The following is a 16,136-nucleotide window of genomic DNA, read 5'->3' on the forward strand; positions in this document are numbered from 1 at the left end:
CGGCCACGTGAAGCTCCTTTAGTCCCGGTTCGTAACACAACCGGGACTAAAAGTGGGGCCCTTAGTCCCGATTGTTTAGTCCTTAGGAACCGGGATTAATGCCTTGTTTTCTATTAGTGTATACTTATAAATTGATTTCAGTCTTTTTTGTATGTTATAGTTTGAGACACCCTGAGAACACTTATGTACCTCGGTGTTGATAATTTTGGCGGCGCGGCGGGGGGGGGGGGGGGGTGATGAAGTATCCCCCGGTAACTATTGTGTGAATAGCATGATAACTCACACACCACAGATCTAATAACTTATGTGCCTCGGCCCTGATAACTTTGCCGATGTGGGGAGGTGATGAAGTATTCCCCAGTAACTGTTGTGTGATTAGCATGATAACTCACACACCGCGGATCTAATAACTTATGTGCCTCGATCCTGATAACTTTGGCGATGTGGGGGCGGGGGTGATGAAGTATTCCCCAGTAACTGTTGTGTGATTAGCATGATAACTCACACACCGCGGATCTAATAACTTATGTGCCTCGATCCTCATAACTTTGGCGAGGGGGCAAAATTGTTGAAACATACCCCCGGTAATTTAGATGTAAATCGCATGGTAATTTAATTGACGTAGTCATAAGAAACTACGTACAAATACCACGGTTACTTTGACTCGGGAGATTTTTTATTTTTTTATTTTATGTAATCATGCAATGATGAGGATTCGTAAGAAATAATCTTAGATCAAGCAAAACAATGTTCAATCAATTCTGAAAACAATGCTTCAGCTTGTACTTGATTTGGGAGGAGTTGAGTAGATTGGGAGTGTCCATCGGCCGTCCTCTCCTGGACCAAATTTTGAAGATTGCCAAGATGCACCATCTCACAACATAGTTACTATGTGCAATAGTAACCAATAAGGTTATTTTGTAGTTATGGGACTAGATGTATTATAGTTACCAACCTGGTTACTATGCAGTTATCGGGCTAGATGTAATATAGTTATCAACATGGTTAATTTTTGTAGTTATCGGGCTACATGTGGGATAATACACCCTTCAATAATTTATGCATAAATAGCATGATAATTTTACACACCATAAACCTGATAACTCATGCACAAACACGGTGATAACTTTGACCCAGGATAAAAAGTTGAAGACATCCCCCTACACCTTCTGTGTAAATAGCATGATTTTTAACACACCACAACCCTGATAACTGATGCGCAGACACCGTGATAACTTTGACCCGCGGAGGAGCTGTTTAAAAACATCACTGATAACTACCGTGTAAATAGTGTGGTATTGTATGCAACGTATACGTGATAACTTACGCGTAAATACCATGGCAACGTTGGTCCGGGGGTGGTGGGAGTGGAGGAAGTTGTTCGAAAACATACCCCCCCCCCCCAATAACTCTGTACGCACCGTGGACTTGATAACTCATGTACAAACACCGTGATAACTTTGACCGTGCGGAGGAAGTTGTTTGAAAACATACCCTCGATAACTTATGTGGTCTTTTGTCCACGAGTTATCAGGTTCGTGGCGTATAAATTACCATGCTTTTTACGAAAAAGTTATTGAAGTGTGTTGCAACAATTTTTTTCTCTATGTGAAAAGTTACCGTGATGTTTGTGTATGAGTTATCAGGTTCGGAGCTTATAAATTACCATGCTCTTTACGGAGAAAGTTATGGAAGTGTGTTACAACAATTTTTTCCCTGGGGTTAAATTTTACCTCGGTGTTTGTGCTTGAGTTGTCAGGTATGTGTTGCACATAATTACCAGGTCTATGGTGCAAAAATTATCATGTTATTATGCATAAATTACCGAGGTATGTCAACAACTTTTTTTAGGTTAAAGTTGCCATAATGTACTTTAGAAAAAAAAAGTTACCACTATGTTGTATATACTAACAAAGCAGCTGACTATCTAGAAAAACAAAACAAAAGACAGTACAAAAAAGGAAGAAAAAATCTGTAAAAAGGAAAAGAAAGAAAATGGTTTCTCATGGTCGCGTCACGTACATGTATAAATATTATCCAACCTCATTATAGCTGGAATTTAAGCTAGGTCAGCTGGTTACGAACAACTATGGTGAACCATAGGTAGTGGGTTTGAGTCCCACCTCGTACGTCTTTTTTTTTACTTTTTTTACCACGCCAGGAAAAAACGGGAGAAGGGGGGGGGAACGAAGCGGGAGAAGTGGATCGAAGGAGATTGACTCGATCGTGCGGATCGCCAAAAAAAATAACGGAAGAGTCGATCGTGCGGAGCGCCAGAAAGAAATAACGAAAGAAGGGGAGGGAAACGAAGCGAGAGAAGTGGATCGAAGGAACTAGTCGTGCAAATCTGTCGCTAACGACCAGTCCAAATATAATACCCCCTCTGTCCCATGATATAAGAGCGTTTTTTACGTGTCAAAAACGCTCTTATATTATGGGACGGAGGGAGTAAGTTTTTGACACCATAATAGTACTCCACACACTTATTTTGGATCGGAGGGAATATTATTATTATTTTTGCATGAAAATTTCCGATCTATTCATCAACTGTCAAGGTAGTACAAAGAACACCAGAAATAAAAATATACATTCAGGGTATTACTACGATACTAAATACTCCCTCCGTCACTGAATAAGTGTCTCAACTTTGTAATTTCGTTCCACTTGGGACGGATGGAGTATTATCGGTAATTTCGTCAGACTCAACAACCTGTCTGTCAAACAGACTCAGCAACCTTTCTACCAGATGCACACGCTGTAGCATGTTAAGACCAGACCAAACACACGCAGGTTTGAAGATTAGCATGGAGTATTCATAGATCAAGCAAACAGAACCCCAGAAGCCAGGATTGACCCCTGCTACACAGGGCTCTTTCCACATTTATTTCATGGAGCCCAAGCTTGGAACGCAGTGAAAGAAGGTGTGCACTGCTCCATCAACCAAGATTTAAACCTAGTTGCTTGGTGCGAAGACCGGGAGAAATAAATTCTCCCCCAGAAAAGTTGGGCCTATCCTCCTTTTCAGAATATAAATTCATAGCCCAAAACAATTCGCAACCCGCTGGTCTCCTGATAGCATGCGGTAGAACAGATGACGCACATATGTTTGGTCCGTCAGACCCTTAACATCACATGGAAGAATGAAGCCCATTGATGCGGTGTTAGTCACAGAAAAGGTCTCCAAAAATGTTACTGGCTACTACCCAGTTCACTTAGCCACCAAGAGGAATTCAGTGCCTGCTAAAATTCAGCCTAATAAAGTTGGTATAGCGAGGCTGGCGACGCTGATTAGAGTCCACTCCATTTGCCAAAAAGGATGAGTGCTTAGTTTTGTTCGGCACAAGAATAGTGATTTTCCAACAAGAGATCTCCCGTCACCAGCCAGCTTAGTTCGGAAATTTGCAGCTACGGCTCTTGAAGGGAATCCTTGATGAGCTGCTCCGTGAGAGCTTTAGGAAGACCCATTACGCTATCAATTGTACCGACCTGCACAGATTGCTATGTTGAGATGCTGTTTCACTGTTTCATTTGTCTCAGACATGGAAATATATAGTCCAGCCTAGAACGAGAACATGTCAGGATGTGACTCACAATGGCTTCCACGAGAGGTGAAGTCAGTGGATGCTCTACTAGAAGGCCTCCAGCAACGTAGAAGACATTGCCCTCCTCAATCTGAAATACACACAAGTGAAAAGTTTCAGTGGGTGTAACTCGATAATGGAAGGATATGGTTCGAAATTAGCACTTCATTTCTTCATAAACCAGGCAGGAGCACCACAGGACATGCCAAAATTAAAATGCTTGTTTTTCGGACTTACCAAGCTCTCAACAACTTCATTGGGTATCTTGTGGAAATAAACCTGCACAGGGACAATTATTCGTTAGGATTCATTTGATATTTTGTGCCAATGAAACGTTAAACATCAGACTCACCAAGAGTTAATTATCTGATGCATGCACCTAAAATCACATAAGGATTCTGAACTAAACCATGTTATGATAAATTAAAGTGCCAAATTAGTCTCAAAACTTTAAGATGGGTTTCTGCTTTATGAAAGAGCACAAGAGCATCTGAACACTAAGGCTGAATTAATGTTAGCCCATCAATTTTTCAGAGAACGCTGATATGCATACGATCTTCTTCGTCCGATTCCTGTACGATGGTGCACACCAAACCATTCACACTTTGAAAAAAATCATGGCAAACCACTGGATTGGTTGTCGTACAGGAATCGGACACAATAGTGTCGTGCGCGCAGAGGTTCCGTTTTTCAGAAGGCCGTGCTCAAGTTAGGGCACTGTTATTTATCAGTTTACTGGGACTGAAAGCTGAACCAGATTTTTAACACAAAGCTAGCATTACACCAGATCATGTTACTTTATAACTGATCTGAATCAAAGACCAAAATTCAATGATTAGGTTGGTCCTTCACAAAATGTCGATAATTTAAAATCAATACTGATGTCTATGTGAACGAACGACTTTGGTACTCTTTTCTCAATGGAACATCAGAAATAATTGGTTATTACTTCAGATTTATCCCATCCTTCCCTTCTAGTACCGGTCTTCACATTTGTAACAAGCACAGATCCAATTGTCGCAGCATGGCTTTGGGAATATCCTGTAACCAGTATGTGGTTAAACGGACAAGTCTACCAAGTGATCTAAAATAATTTGACCTCATGCGCCGACACACAACAGTCGATAAGACAAACCTTGGATGAATTTACGTGCCTCCTCTGGAGTGGTAGGTTTTTCTCGAATAACTCCATCATGAATCACAACCTGCAAACGAAAACAAAATACCAGAACAAGGGGGAGAGTCAAATAAGCACTAAAATGTGTGCACACACATGGTACATGCACAAGCATGCGACACAGAGTATAAACATTCACTATTTTTCAAGAAACTAAGTAAACATTCCACTATGAATATTATCGAGAGTCCATTTTTTGGATGTCATAATGTGCCCTACAAACACTAGTTTATCTGAGCAATTTTAACAAAAGTAAGTACAGTAGTAATGAGCACACAAAAAAAAGCTTCTAGTCAATGATCCAAACATACTTGTAATTATAATTATCTATCTTTCATACCCAAAGACCCAAACATGATTAAAACACATATAAAAATGACTGAGATATGGATATGGACCAAGCAAATACCCAATTTATGCCTCTTGGCTTGGACCCAGATATTATGCGGACTCCTTTGGCCTAACTGCTATCCTAGTGTGTATGATATATGGATTATCTAGGGAGTAACTTATGCAGACACCAATTTATGCTTATTGATATGAATTATTGTCTGAGCACCCTCTCAACATTCAACATGCAATGTTGGGATACAACAGACATATTGCATATATGTCTAGGTCCTAAACTAAACGGTGATCAAGAAAATATCTACTTTTACAGAGATTGGGCCATATTTCCAGAAACACTAGAACCAAAACTGGTAAGGCAATAAATCTTGAAATACAGCGGTGACATAATCATGTAACTACTGTCAAATGATAATAACAGTTTCCAGGATCACTCCATCCAGATTCTAGAAAATCACAGTGTAAAGTGACTAATATTCTGCTATATCCAGATCACCACATGAAACTAACATCGTAATTATAAGCAAAAATCACTCCACAAAAAGCTTGTTAGAGGGGATGTTGTAAGATACATACTTGGTCAGCAGTGATCAACAAGGTAGTCTCTTGAGAGTCAACAATCTCTTTCATCATCCCATTGTTCCGCATCTTATCCAATATTGCATCTGCCTACAAATATAGTAGCAAACTTAAAAACCAAAGCAGGACTGCGTTGCCGGACTCGGCGGCTGGCCACGCGGAGAAGAGCGGGATGGGATGCTCCAGGCGAAAGCCTATTGTCGACCTTGTCGGCAACAATGATGGCGACGCCTTTTGGCGCCGCTTCCCTTCATGAAGGCGTCATTGGGGAGCTCCTATTCTCACTCTTTCTGTGCTCCGGGTGAAAGCCTATGATCCTTCTCTGGATCAGGCGACGATGGCATCTTTGATGGCGTTTTCCCCCTTGGGGGCGTTGTTTTGGAGTCACGGATCCGCGGTTGGCTGCCTAATGTCTGGGATGAAGCGGTTGTTGGGTGATGGGGTTGTTTGGTGGTGGCGGTGGAAGTGAGCTATGGTAGCGACCGGCGCCTTGGTCGTTCTGAGGGTGGACCTTTCTCTTGGGGCTCGTGGCGGCGGTGAGGTCTCGGGTTTCGGTGCCCTTCGACGGCGCATGAGGTTTTGTTGCCTTGTTGTGCTTTGGATCCCTCTATTTGTGATGGTGGCCATGGTGTGGCCTAGAGGAGGTGCAGGGCTGTCTCGGCGGATCAGTGCCCTTCGGCACGGTCTATGACTCTCTTTGTCGTGACGTGCCTAGGCAGTGGGAGGCCCTTCGATGGTGGCTGCGACTCTCCTAGCTCTTCAAGGTGCTGAGTGATCGCAAAGCAGCTGGTGACTTCTTCTCTACGTCTTCTCGGTGGCGGATCTCCTTTCGACTGATCCAACAAAGCTAGCTCCTGCTCTTCTCGGTCTGCCTAGGTGCTCAGTTCTTGATGTTGGCTGTGTGTCTCACTCACTTCTGGTTCTTCCTCTTGTGTCTCTGTTGTTCCCTGTAACTCTCTGGTGTGTGTTGTGTGCAATCTGTTGCACCTGTTGTGTTGTATCCTACTCTTATCTATAATGAAAATGGTTCAGGCCGGCGTAAGCCCGCCGTAGCACCGTAAAAAAAAAAAAACATCTCTTATTTTTCTGCTGACAAGAAATATACAAATGAGGTCCTTTATTCCAAGAAAATAGCATTAATCCCTTTAAAAGGGTAGTACTCCCTCTGTCCCCAAATACATGGCATATAAATCCAGTGAAAAGGTCAATTCTTTCTGAGTTTGACCAAATATATAGAACAAAATATCGACAACTGCAATATTGAATAAATAGATTATGAAAACATATCTAATGGTGGATATATTTATAATGATTTGATATTGTTTATCTTAATATATTTGTATATATACTTGGTCAAACTTAGAAATCACTGAATTTTTGACTGAATTTATATGCCATCTATTTGGGGGCAGAGGTAGTAACTTATATAGTACTACCAAAGACCATTGTCTTGACACAAACACACACACACATACAAAGAAAAGACAAACCTATAATGTGCCAGCTTGCTAAATATTCATTCTATAACCATAAATAATAAACTCACTCACTCCCGCAAAGCAAACTCCACTCCTAGCAGAGAAATAAATTGATTTTGCTCTCTTAAGAAAATACTTATGTGGCCCTTACCCTAATACCTAAACCAAACAGCTAGAACAAATCTACAAGGATAGCAGAACCTAGTTCTTGAATAAAATAAAAGGGAAAGGAAATTACTTTCGCGTGAGCCAAGGCGACCACCAGCTCCTCTGGCTTCTCCTTTCTGATCTCCTTCTCGTCAATGTCCGCGCTCTAAAACCCAAGCGGAGAAAAATAAGAAAAGAAAGAGGACAAATCACAAGCAAACTGCTAGAGTTCACCATCCCCATAAGACGAGGGGGGGAGTCACCTACAAGTAATTTGAATTGGTACCCCATCTCGGCCAGAATCTGGCGGCGCGACGCCGACGAGGAGCCGAGAATCAGCTGCATCGCCAACCAAAGCAAACGCACAAGCGCAATCCAGGTTAGAGAAACGAGATTGGGGGTCTTTGGGGGGCCTGGAAAAAATCACTGGGTGCTTTGCTTACTCTGAGAGCAGAAGAGGCGGCCATTGTGTTTTCCTCCCTCTCTCTCCGATACGAAGGAAAGAGGAGGAGCAGATCTTCCGTCTTTCTTGCCTTTATCATCAGCAGCGTGTGCGATTTGTGTGCGCTTTATGATTCGTGCAGCTCTGTTTATTATCGTGGGGAAAGGGATTCAAGCAGGGGACGCTCGCTGCGTCCAATAGGAGAGTGACGCACAGGGCGCTTCGTGCTGACCCAGCCCATGTAGCAGCGGGCACTGTAGCGGTTCGATCTGCTGCATCGTTCGGTATTGTAACGCGGTTTTTTAGTCGTTTTTTTTTTCAGTTTCGGACATATTTTGAAAAAATGAAATATTTTTTGAAAACATGAATTTTTAAAAAAATTATAGATATTTTTAAAAGCTGACATTTTCTAAAACAGGAACGCGAACATTTTCAAAATTACAAAAAAATGAGAACGCAAACATTTTTTTGAAAGTCATGATGCCATCTCTTATTCAATAAAGTCAGCCGCAGTTTCCCTTGGAGAAAAGTGCACACTTCCAGCTTCCATGAAAAGAAATCCTATTCCATGTTTTTCTTCTGAACTCTTGGGGCTAGTTAAACCTATAGACATGTGAACTTAATCTAGTTCAACTTTCGATGCTACTTTTTCTTGAGATGTTTACGGTATCTTGGATTCAAAGGTTTTTCATATGAACTTTGGAGAAGTGGGCGTTACTGCTTTCCTCCTCCCCAAGAAAAGTCCCCTTCCTCCTCCCGTCGGCGCCGCCGCGGATCCGCCCCGCCTCCAATGGCCTTTGGCCTGTGGAGGTGCGGAGAATCTCGGCCCCCCGCCGGCGGGAGGGGACCCGTTCTCGTTTTTGCTAGGTTGAACGTCTTGGTTGGGGTTGTGTGGCGGCGGCGGTGTCCCTCGGTAGCAATAATGTCTCCGACGTTCTATCCCCGTCCCGATGGTGCGAATAGCGTTGTCGGAGGATGTGTGGAGGTGTGTCTCCGTCGGATTTCATGGGATTCGGTCGGTGCTGGTCTTCGGTGGATCTATTTGGATCCAGTTTTTGTTCGCCTTCGTTTGTGTGATTCCAGGTTTGATCTTTCCGATCTACAACTCTCTTCATCGGCGATGGTTGCTACTCTGGTGTGCTGGTCCTTTGGGGCCTTAGCACGACGACTTCCCGACTGTCTACTACAACAAGGTTTGCCCGGCTCCGATGCTGGAGGGGCGATGACGGCGGCGCGCCTTTGGCTCGCTCCAGTGCTTGTAGTCGTTGCTAGGTGGTCCATAGACCTGGTTGTAATTTTTATTACCTCTTGCGTTCTCTGTACTACCATGATTGATGAATAGGTTGGAAATTTCTCTCGCAAAAAAACTTTGGAGAAGTGGATCCTTAAGAATTTGTTGATGTATTGGTTATTTGACTGTACTGTATTTCATAAAAAAATAGCATCCACTCAAATCTCTTGAAAATAATCTTTCTTTGTGATTCAACCGTGCAAATTAAAACTCATAGGACTCAAATAGACATGGCAATTCAATCTTGTATTTTATATGCATTTTAAGAATCCTCCAATCAAAGAAGCCATCGTTTATAGAGATATCCATGTAGGGTGTTGTTGGGGATGTTCCCTAGCACCAAGACCCGGCTAATGTCTTAACCCGGCCAGAGAGCCAAGAGGCTCCATGGGCCAGAGCCTTTGTCGGGTCATGGAGGAAACAAGAAGGCCCAAGGACTGACAAGATATTCGCCAGGAGGCCGGCTCATGAAGAGGCCTGGTGGGCCGGCTTACGAAGAAGACTCAGATGAAAGATTCCTCAACTTGGGAGGAAAGATGAATATAGAGTTAGACTAGGATCCGTGTTGAGAGTACGACGCGAAATGTCATGTAAATCTAGGGACTCGGCCTATTATATAAAGGGGAGTTCCTAGGAACGAAAAGACTAAGTTGCAATCTCACGAGAGCTAGGTTAGTGAATTCGCATCCTTGTAATCGAGATCTCCAGCAATATCAATCAAGCAGGAAGTAGGTCTTTACCTCCACAATGAGGGGCCGAACCTGGGTAAACTTGTGTCCTTCGTTCCCGACCAACCCCGTTCAAGCAACCACCTAGTTGCGATGGCCTCCAGACTTAGTCCTTTCACGAGGACATCTGTCGTGACAAAACCACGACAGTTGGCGCCCACCGTGGGGCCTGCGCATGGTGGTGTTGAGCTCTTGAAGGGCGCTCTCCCAGGGATTGAGGGATATGTGATCGGTCGAATGACAAAGAGTCACCGAGGCAAGCTCTACATCGACGACTCGGGCTGGGGCCCCGAGGCCGACTCAATCGAGTACATGTGCCGGGTCCCCTTCGGCAAGATCCATGTCTTCATCGGCGTAATCGGTGACTCTGGTCCCGAGCCGGACATCCGCTCCGACATCGTCGAGCCGGCTCATCGCGCTAGACCCGGCCAGCCGCAAGTCGGCCGGACTAGCACCTTCGTCGTCTTCATCCATGGGGTCGACCTTTCGGGCTGTTCCGCGTCCTGCGGAGACACGCTGTCAATTCGGACGGAGAATCCTCGGTTGGGGACATCGAGTCAATCCTTCCGCTCTTCGATGACAGGCTCAGGGCTACTCCGACGACGAGATTGATCCAGAGTTTCCCGAGCCGCCTCGCCACGCGATTGTCTATATGGCAGGCAATGAAAACACTGTAGGGACCACGGCGGCCTAGAACTCCATGCGGTTGGTCCTGTAACAGGGATTGGTACCTCGGCAAACACCGGCTCAAGCCTTGGCAAGACTGATACTGTTGGGGAACGTAGTAATTTCAAAAAAATTCCTACGCACACGCAAGATCATGGTGATGCATAGCAACGAGAGGGGAGAATGTTGTCCACGTACCCTCGTAGACCGAAAGCGGAAGCGTTAGCACAACGCGGTTGATGTAGTCATACGTCTTCACGATCCGACCGATCAAGTACCGAACGCACGGCACCTCCGAGTTCAGCACACGTTCAGCCCGATGACGTCCCTCGAACTCTGATCCAGCCGAGTGTTGATGGAGAGTTTCGTCAGCACGACGGCGTGGTGACGATGATGATGTTCTACCGACGCAGGGCTTCGCCTAAGCACCGCTACAGTATTACCGAGGTAGACTATGGTGGAGGGGGGCACCGCACACGGCTAAAAGATCAAACGATCAATTGTTGTGTCTAGGGTGCCCCTGCCCCCGTATATAAAGGAGCAAGGGGGGAGGTGCGGCCGGCCAGGAGGAGGCGCGCCAGGAGGAGTCCTACTCCCACCGGGAGTAGGACTCCCTCCCTTCCTTGTTGGACTAGGAGAGGAGAGGGAAGGAGAGAGGGGGAAAGGAAAGGGGGGCGCCGCCCCCTCCTTGTCCAATTCAGACTTGGGGGGAGGGGCGCGCGGCTGCCCCTTGGCCACCTCTCCTCTTCCACCAATTGTGCCCATGAGGCCCAATAGCCTCCGGGGGGTTCCGGTAACCCCCTGGTACTCCGGTATATATCCGATAACCCCCGGAACCATTCCGGTGTCCGAATATAGTCATCCAATATATCAATCTTCATGTCTCGACCATTTCGAGACTCCTCGTCATGTCCGTGATCACATCCGGGACTCCGAACAACCTTCGGTACATCAAAACATATAAACTCATAATATAACTGTCATCGAAACGTTAAGCGTGCGGACCCTACGGGTTCGAGAACTATGTAGACATGACCGAGACACATCTCCAGTCAATAACCAATAGCGGAACCTGGATGCTCATATTGGCTCCCACATATTCTACGAAGATCTTTATCGGTCAGACCACATAACAACATACGTTGTTCCCTTTGTCATCGGTATGTTACTTGCCCGAGATTCGATCATCGGTATCTCAATACCTAGTTCAATCTCGTTACCGGCAAGTCTCTTTACTCGTTCCGTAATACATCATCCCACAACTAACTCATTAGTTGCAATGCTTGCAAGGCTTAAGTGATGTGCATTACCGAGAGGGCCCAGAGATACCTCTTCGACAATCAGAGTGACAAATCCTAATCTCGAAATACGCCAACCCAATAAGTACCTTTGGAGACACCTGTAGAGCACCTTCATAATCACCTAGTTACGTTGTGACGTTTGGTAGCACACAAAGTGTTCCTCCGGTAAACGGGAGTTGCATAATCTCATAGTCATAGGAACATGTATAAGTCATGAAGAAAGCAATAGCAACATACTAAACGATCGACTGCTAAGCTAACGGAATGGGTCAAGTCAATCACATCATTCTCCTAATGATGTGATCCCGTTAAAAAAATGACAACTCATGTCTATGGCTAGGAAACATAACCATCTTTGATCAACGAGCTAGTCAAGTAGAGGCATACTAGTGACACTCTGTTTGTCTATGTATTCACACATGTATCATGTTTCCGGTTAATACAATTCTAGCATGAATAATAAACATTTATCATGATATAAGGAAATAAATAATAACTTTATTATTGCCTCTAGGGCATATTTCCTTCAGATACCGCTTTGGGCATTTGTTGGGAACGTAGTAATTTCAAAAAAATTCCTACGCACACACAAGATCATGGTGATGCATAGCAACGAGAGGGGAGAGTGTTGTCCATGTACCCTTGTAGACCGAAAGCGGAAGCGTTATGACAACGCAGTTGATGTAGTCGTACGTCTTCACGATCGACCGCTCCTAGCACCGAAGGTACGACACCTCCGCGGACTGCACATGTTCAACTCGATGACGTCCCACGAACTCACGATCCAGTAGAGCTTCGAGGGAGAGTTTTGCCAGTACGATGGCGTGGTGACGGTGATGATGTTGCTACCGACGCAGGGCTTCGCCTAAGCACTGCTACGATATGACCGAGGTGGAATATGGTGGAGGGGGGCACCGCACACGGCTTGGAACAATCAACTTGTGTGTCATAGGGTGCCCCCCGCCCCCGTATATAAAGGAGCAAAGGGGAGGCCAGACGGCCTTGGTGCGCCCCAAGGAGAGGAGGAATCCTCCTCCTAGTAGGAGTAGGACTCATCCTTTCCTAGTCCTACTAGGAAGGGGGAAGGGGGAAGGAAAGAGAGGGAGAGGGAGAGGGAAAGAGGGGCCGCGCCCCCCTCCCCTAGTCCAATTCGGACTCCCCATGGGAGGGGGCGCGCCACCTCCTGGGCTGCTGCCTTCTTTCTCCCCTAAAGCCCACTAAGGCCCAATACTTACCGGGGGGGGGGGGGGTTCCGGTAACCCCTTCGGCACTCCGGTTTTCTCCGAAATCACTCGGAACACTTCCGGTGTCCGAATATAGCCGTCCAATATATCAATCTTTATGTCTCGACCATTTCGAGACTCCTCGTCATGTCCGTGATCACATCCGGGACTCCGAACTATCTTCGGTACATCAAAACACATAAACTCATAATACCGATCGTCATTGAACGTTAAGCGTGCGGACCCTACGGGTTCGAGAACTATGTAGACATGACCGAGACATGCCTCCGGCCAATAACCAATAGAGGAACCTGGATGCTCATATTGGTTCCTACATATTCTACGAAGATCTTTATCGGTCAAACCGCATAACTACATACGTTGTTCCCTTTGTCATCGGTATGTTACTTGCCCGAGATTCGATCGTCGGTATCTCAATACCTAGCTCAATCTCATTACCGGCAAGTCTCTTTACTCGTTCATAATGCATCATCCCGCAACTAACTCATTAGTCACATTGCTTGCAAGGCTTGTAGTGATGTGCATTACCGAGAGGTCCCAGAGATACCTCTCCGACAATCGGAGTGACAAATCCTAGTCTCGATCTATGCCAACTCAACAAGTACCATCAGAGACACCAGTAGAGCACCTTTATAATCACCCAGTTACGTTGTGACGTTTGGTAGCACACAAAGTGTTCCTCCGGTAATTGGGAGTTGCATAATCTTATATTTATAGGAACATGTATAAGTCATGGAGAAAGCAACAACAGTAAACTAAAACGATCAAGTGGTAAGCTAACGGAATGGGTCAAGTCAATCACATCATTCTCCTAATGATGTGATCCCGTTGTCGGTGTCCAAACCGGTGGATCTCGGGTAGGGGGTCCCGAACTATGCGTCTAGGATCGATGGTAACAGGATACGGGGGACACGATGTTTACCCAGGTTTGGGCCCTCTCTATGGAGGTAATACCCTACTTCCTGCTTGATTGATCTTGATGAATATGAGTATTACAAGAGTTGATCTACCATGAGATCGTAATGGCTAAACCCTAGAAGTCTAGCTTATATGACTATGGTAATGAATGTGTCCTTTCCGGACTAACCCCTCCGGTTTATATAGACACCGGGGGAATCTAGGGTTTACATAGAGTCGGTTACATAAGAAGGAATCTTCATAATTGGTCGCCAAGCTTGCCTTCCACGCCAAGTAGAGTCCAATCCGGACACGGGTACAGTCTTCGGCCTTCATGTCTTCACAGCCCATCAGTCCGGCCCAATGGATAATAGGCTGGACGCCAGAGGACCCCTTAGTCCAGGACTCCCTCAGTAGCCCCTGAACCTGACTTCAATGACGAGGAGTCTAGCGCGCAGATTGTCTTCGGCATTGCAAGGCGGGTTCCCCTTTTTCCGAACTCCAAGATAGTCTTCAGATGTATTGATTGTATCCGGACTTGTGTACACAACTGCAGAGGATATAATATTTTTACGAGTTTAATCCCTCGACAACTTTTGGGTAATGTGACATCACGCCTACTTCGGCCATTATTTGCGAACCGCTTTAGCTGGCCCATCGCCCCACGTCTCAAGATGCGGTTTTATTGGCATGTCTTATCCAAGCGGAGATTGTGCCTCCCTTTTTTAAGGGATTCCTGTCAACCCGGACATGGGTAACCCAACCGTCGCTTGGGTACAACTCCTTGGAAACAAGCAAGTTTTCGAGGCCTGAAAGGAGACATTTGATATTCGCAGCCTTTATATACAGGGGTACAGACCCGTCTTTTTCTTCCACGCTTGCTTCTCCCTCAACCCCCGATATCCCGAGTTCTACCACCCGGGTCTCGATTGCTACAAGCCCCAATTATGTCCAGATCCAGCCGTCAAGGCCGGTGGGTAGCTTCTTCCGTCACGGAGGGAGATATTGCAAAGCTTCGGGCGGCGAGGTATTTGACCGCGGAAATCCATCATCGGCTTCCCGCCGAGGGGCAGGTTATTCCCACCCCCAGATCCGGCGAGAGGGTCGTGTTCGTGTCCCACTTCCTTCGCGGGTTAGGGTTTGCACTTAACCCCTTCGTCCGGGTGCTCATGTTCTATTACGGGCTAGATTTCCATGATCTGGCCCCGGACTCTATTCTTCTTATTTCGACGTTCATCGTCACGTGCGAAGCCTTCCTCCGGACTCCCCCGCACTTCGGCTTGTGGCTCAAGACCTTCAATGTGAAGCCGCAAGTGATAGAGGGGGAGCAGGCCGAGTGCGGTGGTGCTTCAATGAGCAAGCTTGCTAGCGCTGTTTGGCTGAAAGGATCCTTCGCCAAATCTTCCGATCTGTGGCAGCAGGGGTGGTTCTATATCACCGAGCCCCATGGCTCTAAGTGGGCAACTGCGCCTATATTTCGATCCGGCCCCCCAACTCAACTTGCATCGTAGATTAATAAGGGGTTGGATTGGGGATCAACGGACGAGGTGCGAACTCTGCAAAGTCGCATCCGAAGCCTCATTGAGAAGGACATCGATATAGCCAACGTCGTTCAAGTAATGTTAGTTCGTCGGACCCTGCCGTGCCAGCGACGACCTCTCCGCCTGTGGGAGTTTAATCCGGAAGGGCCGCAGACGCTTCAACACTTCTTCGGCACTACACACGAAGGAATGTGGAGATCATTCTTCGGGAAACGAAGGCAATGGCCAGACACCATCGAAGATGTCCGCCTAGACTGTAACCATCCGGATACCCCGATAAGTACCCGTTTGCCGAATACCTTATAATTAGACACCCAGTGGCAAGATACCGACAGTATCCTCCTTTTCCAGGGCTGGATAAAGAAGGTGGAGCGGATTAGGTGTCCGGCTCCCCTTTTCGAAGACTCAGCTACTCCTGTGCTAACAAGGATGCTGGCCTCGGCACCGTACCAGGCACCAGCAGGGGAGGGTGAGAAGACCCAAGATGACCTTGGTTCTGGAGGTAAGTCGGACACTGAGTCCGGAGAAATCGACCTTTCCTCGCCCGAAGACATAGGCGGAAAAGGACCCAGTATCCCTTCTCCAAGCAGGAGGAAAAGGGCCGCCTGATAACCCACAAGTATAAGGGATCAATTGTAGCCTCTTTCGATAAGTAAGAGTGTCAAACCCAACGAGGAGCTAAAGGTAGAACAAATATTCCCTCAAGTTCTATCGAC

The 16,136-nt window shown here is 46.1% G+C and overlaps 1 protein-coding gene across 1 annotated transcript; it reads right to left on the reverse strand.

Annotated features, from left to right (window-relative positions):
* Positions 1–3,048: 3,048 nt before the first annotated feature.
* Positions 3,049–7,898, reverse strand: LOC123098163 (7-methyl-GTP pyrophosphatase). Its single transcript, XM_044520062.1, has 9 exons — positions 7,754–7,898; positions 7,578–7,649; positions 7,402–7,476; positions 5,683–5,775; positions 4,717–4,786; positions 4,531–4,622; positions 3,819–3,860; positions 3,592–3,672; positions 3,049–3,486 (listed from the first exon to the last, which is right to left on the reverse strand). The coding sequence occupies exons 1-9, from the start codon at positions 7,850–7,852 to the stop codon at positions 3,406–3,408; spliced, it is 705 nt and encodes a 234-aa protein (XP_044375997.1). The 5' UTR covers positions 7,853–7,898; the 3' UTR covers positions 3,049–3,405.
* Positions 7,899–16,136: the final 8,238 nt, after the last annotated feature.

This window comes from Triticum aestivum, chromosome 4D (genome assembly GCF_018294505.1).
Source record: "Triticum aestivum cultivar Chinese Spring chromosome 4D, IWGSC CS RefSeq v2.1, whole genome shotgun sequence".
NCBI lineage: Eukaryota > Viridiplantae > Streptophyta > Magnoliopsida > Poales > Poaceae > Triticum > Triticum aestivum.

Bases quoted from the DNA above. Each gene is read 5' to 3' on its own strand.
- LOC123098163 (XM_044520062.1), bottom strand. From the start codon at position 7,852: ATGATAAAGGCAAGAAAGACGGAAGATCTGCTCCTCCTCTTTCCTTCG. The intron at 4,787-5,682 runs GTATGTATCTTA...TTTCGTTTGCAG, and splicing joins TGTTGATCACTGCTGACCAA to GTTGTGATTCATGATGGAGT. The intron at 4,623-4,716 runs GTTTGTCTTATC...TACTGGTTACAG, and splicing joins GGCACGTAAATTCATCCAAG to GATATTCCCAAAGCCATGCT.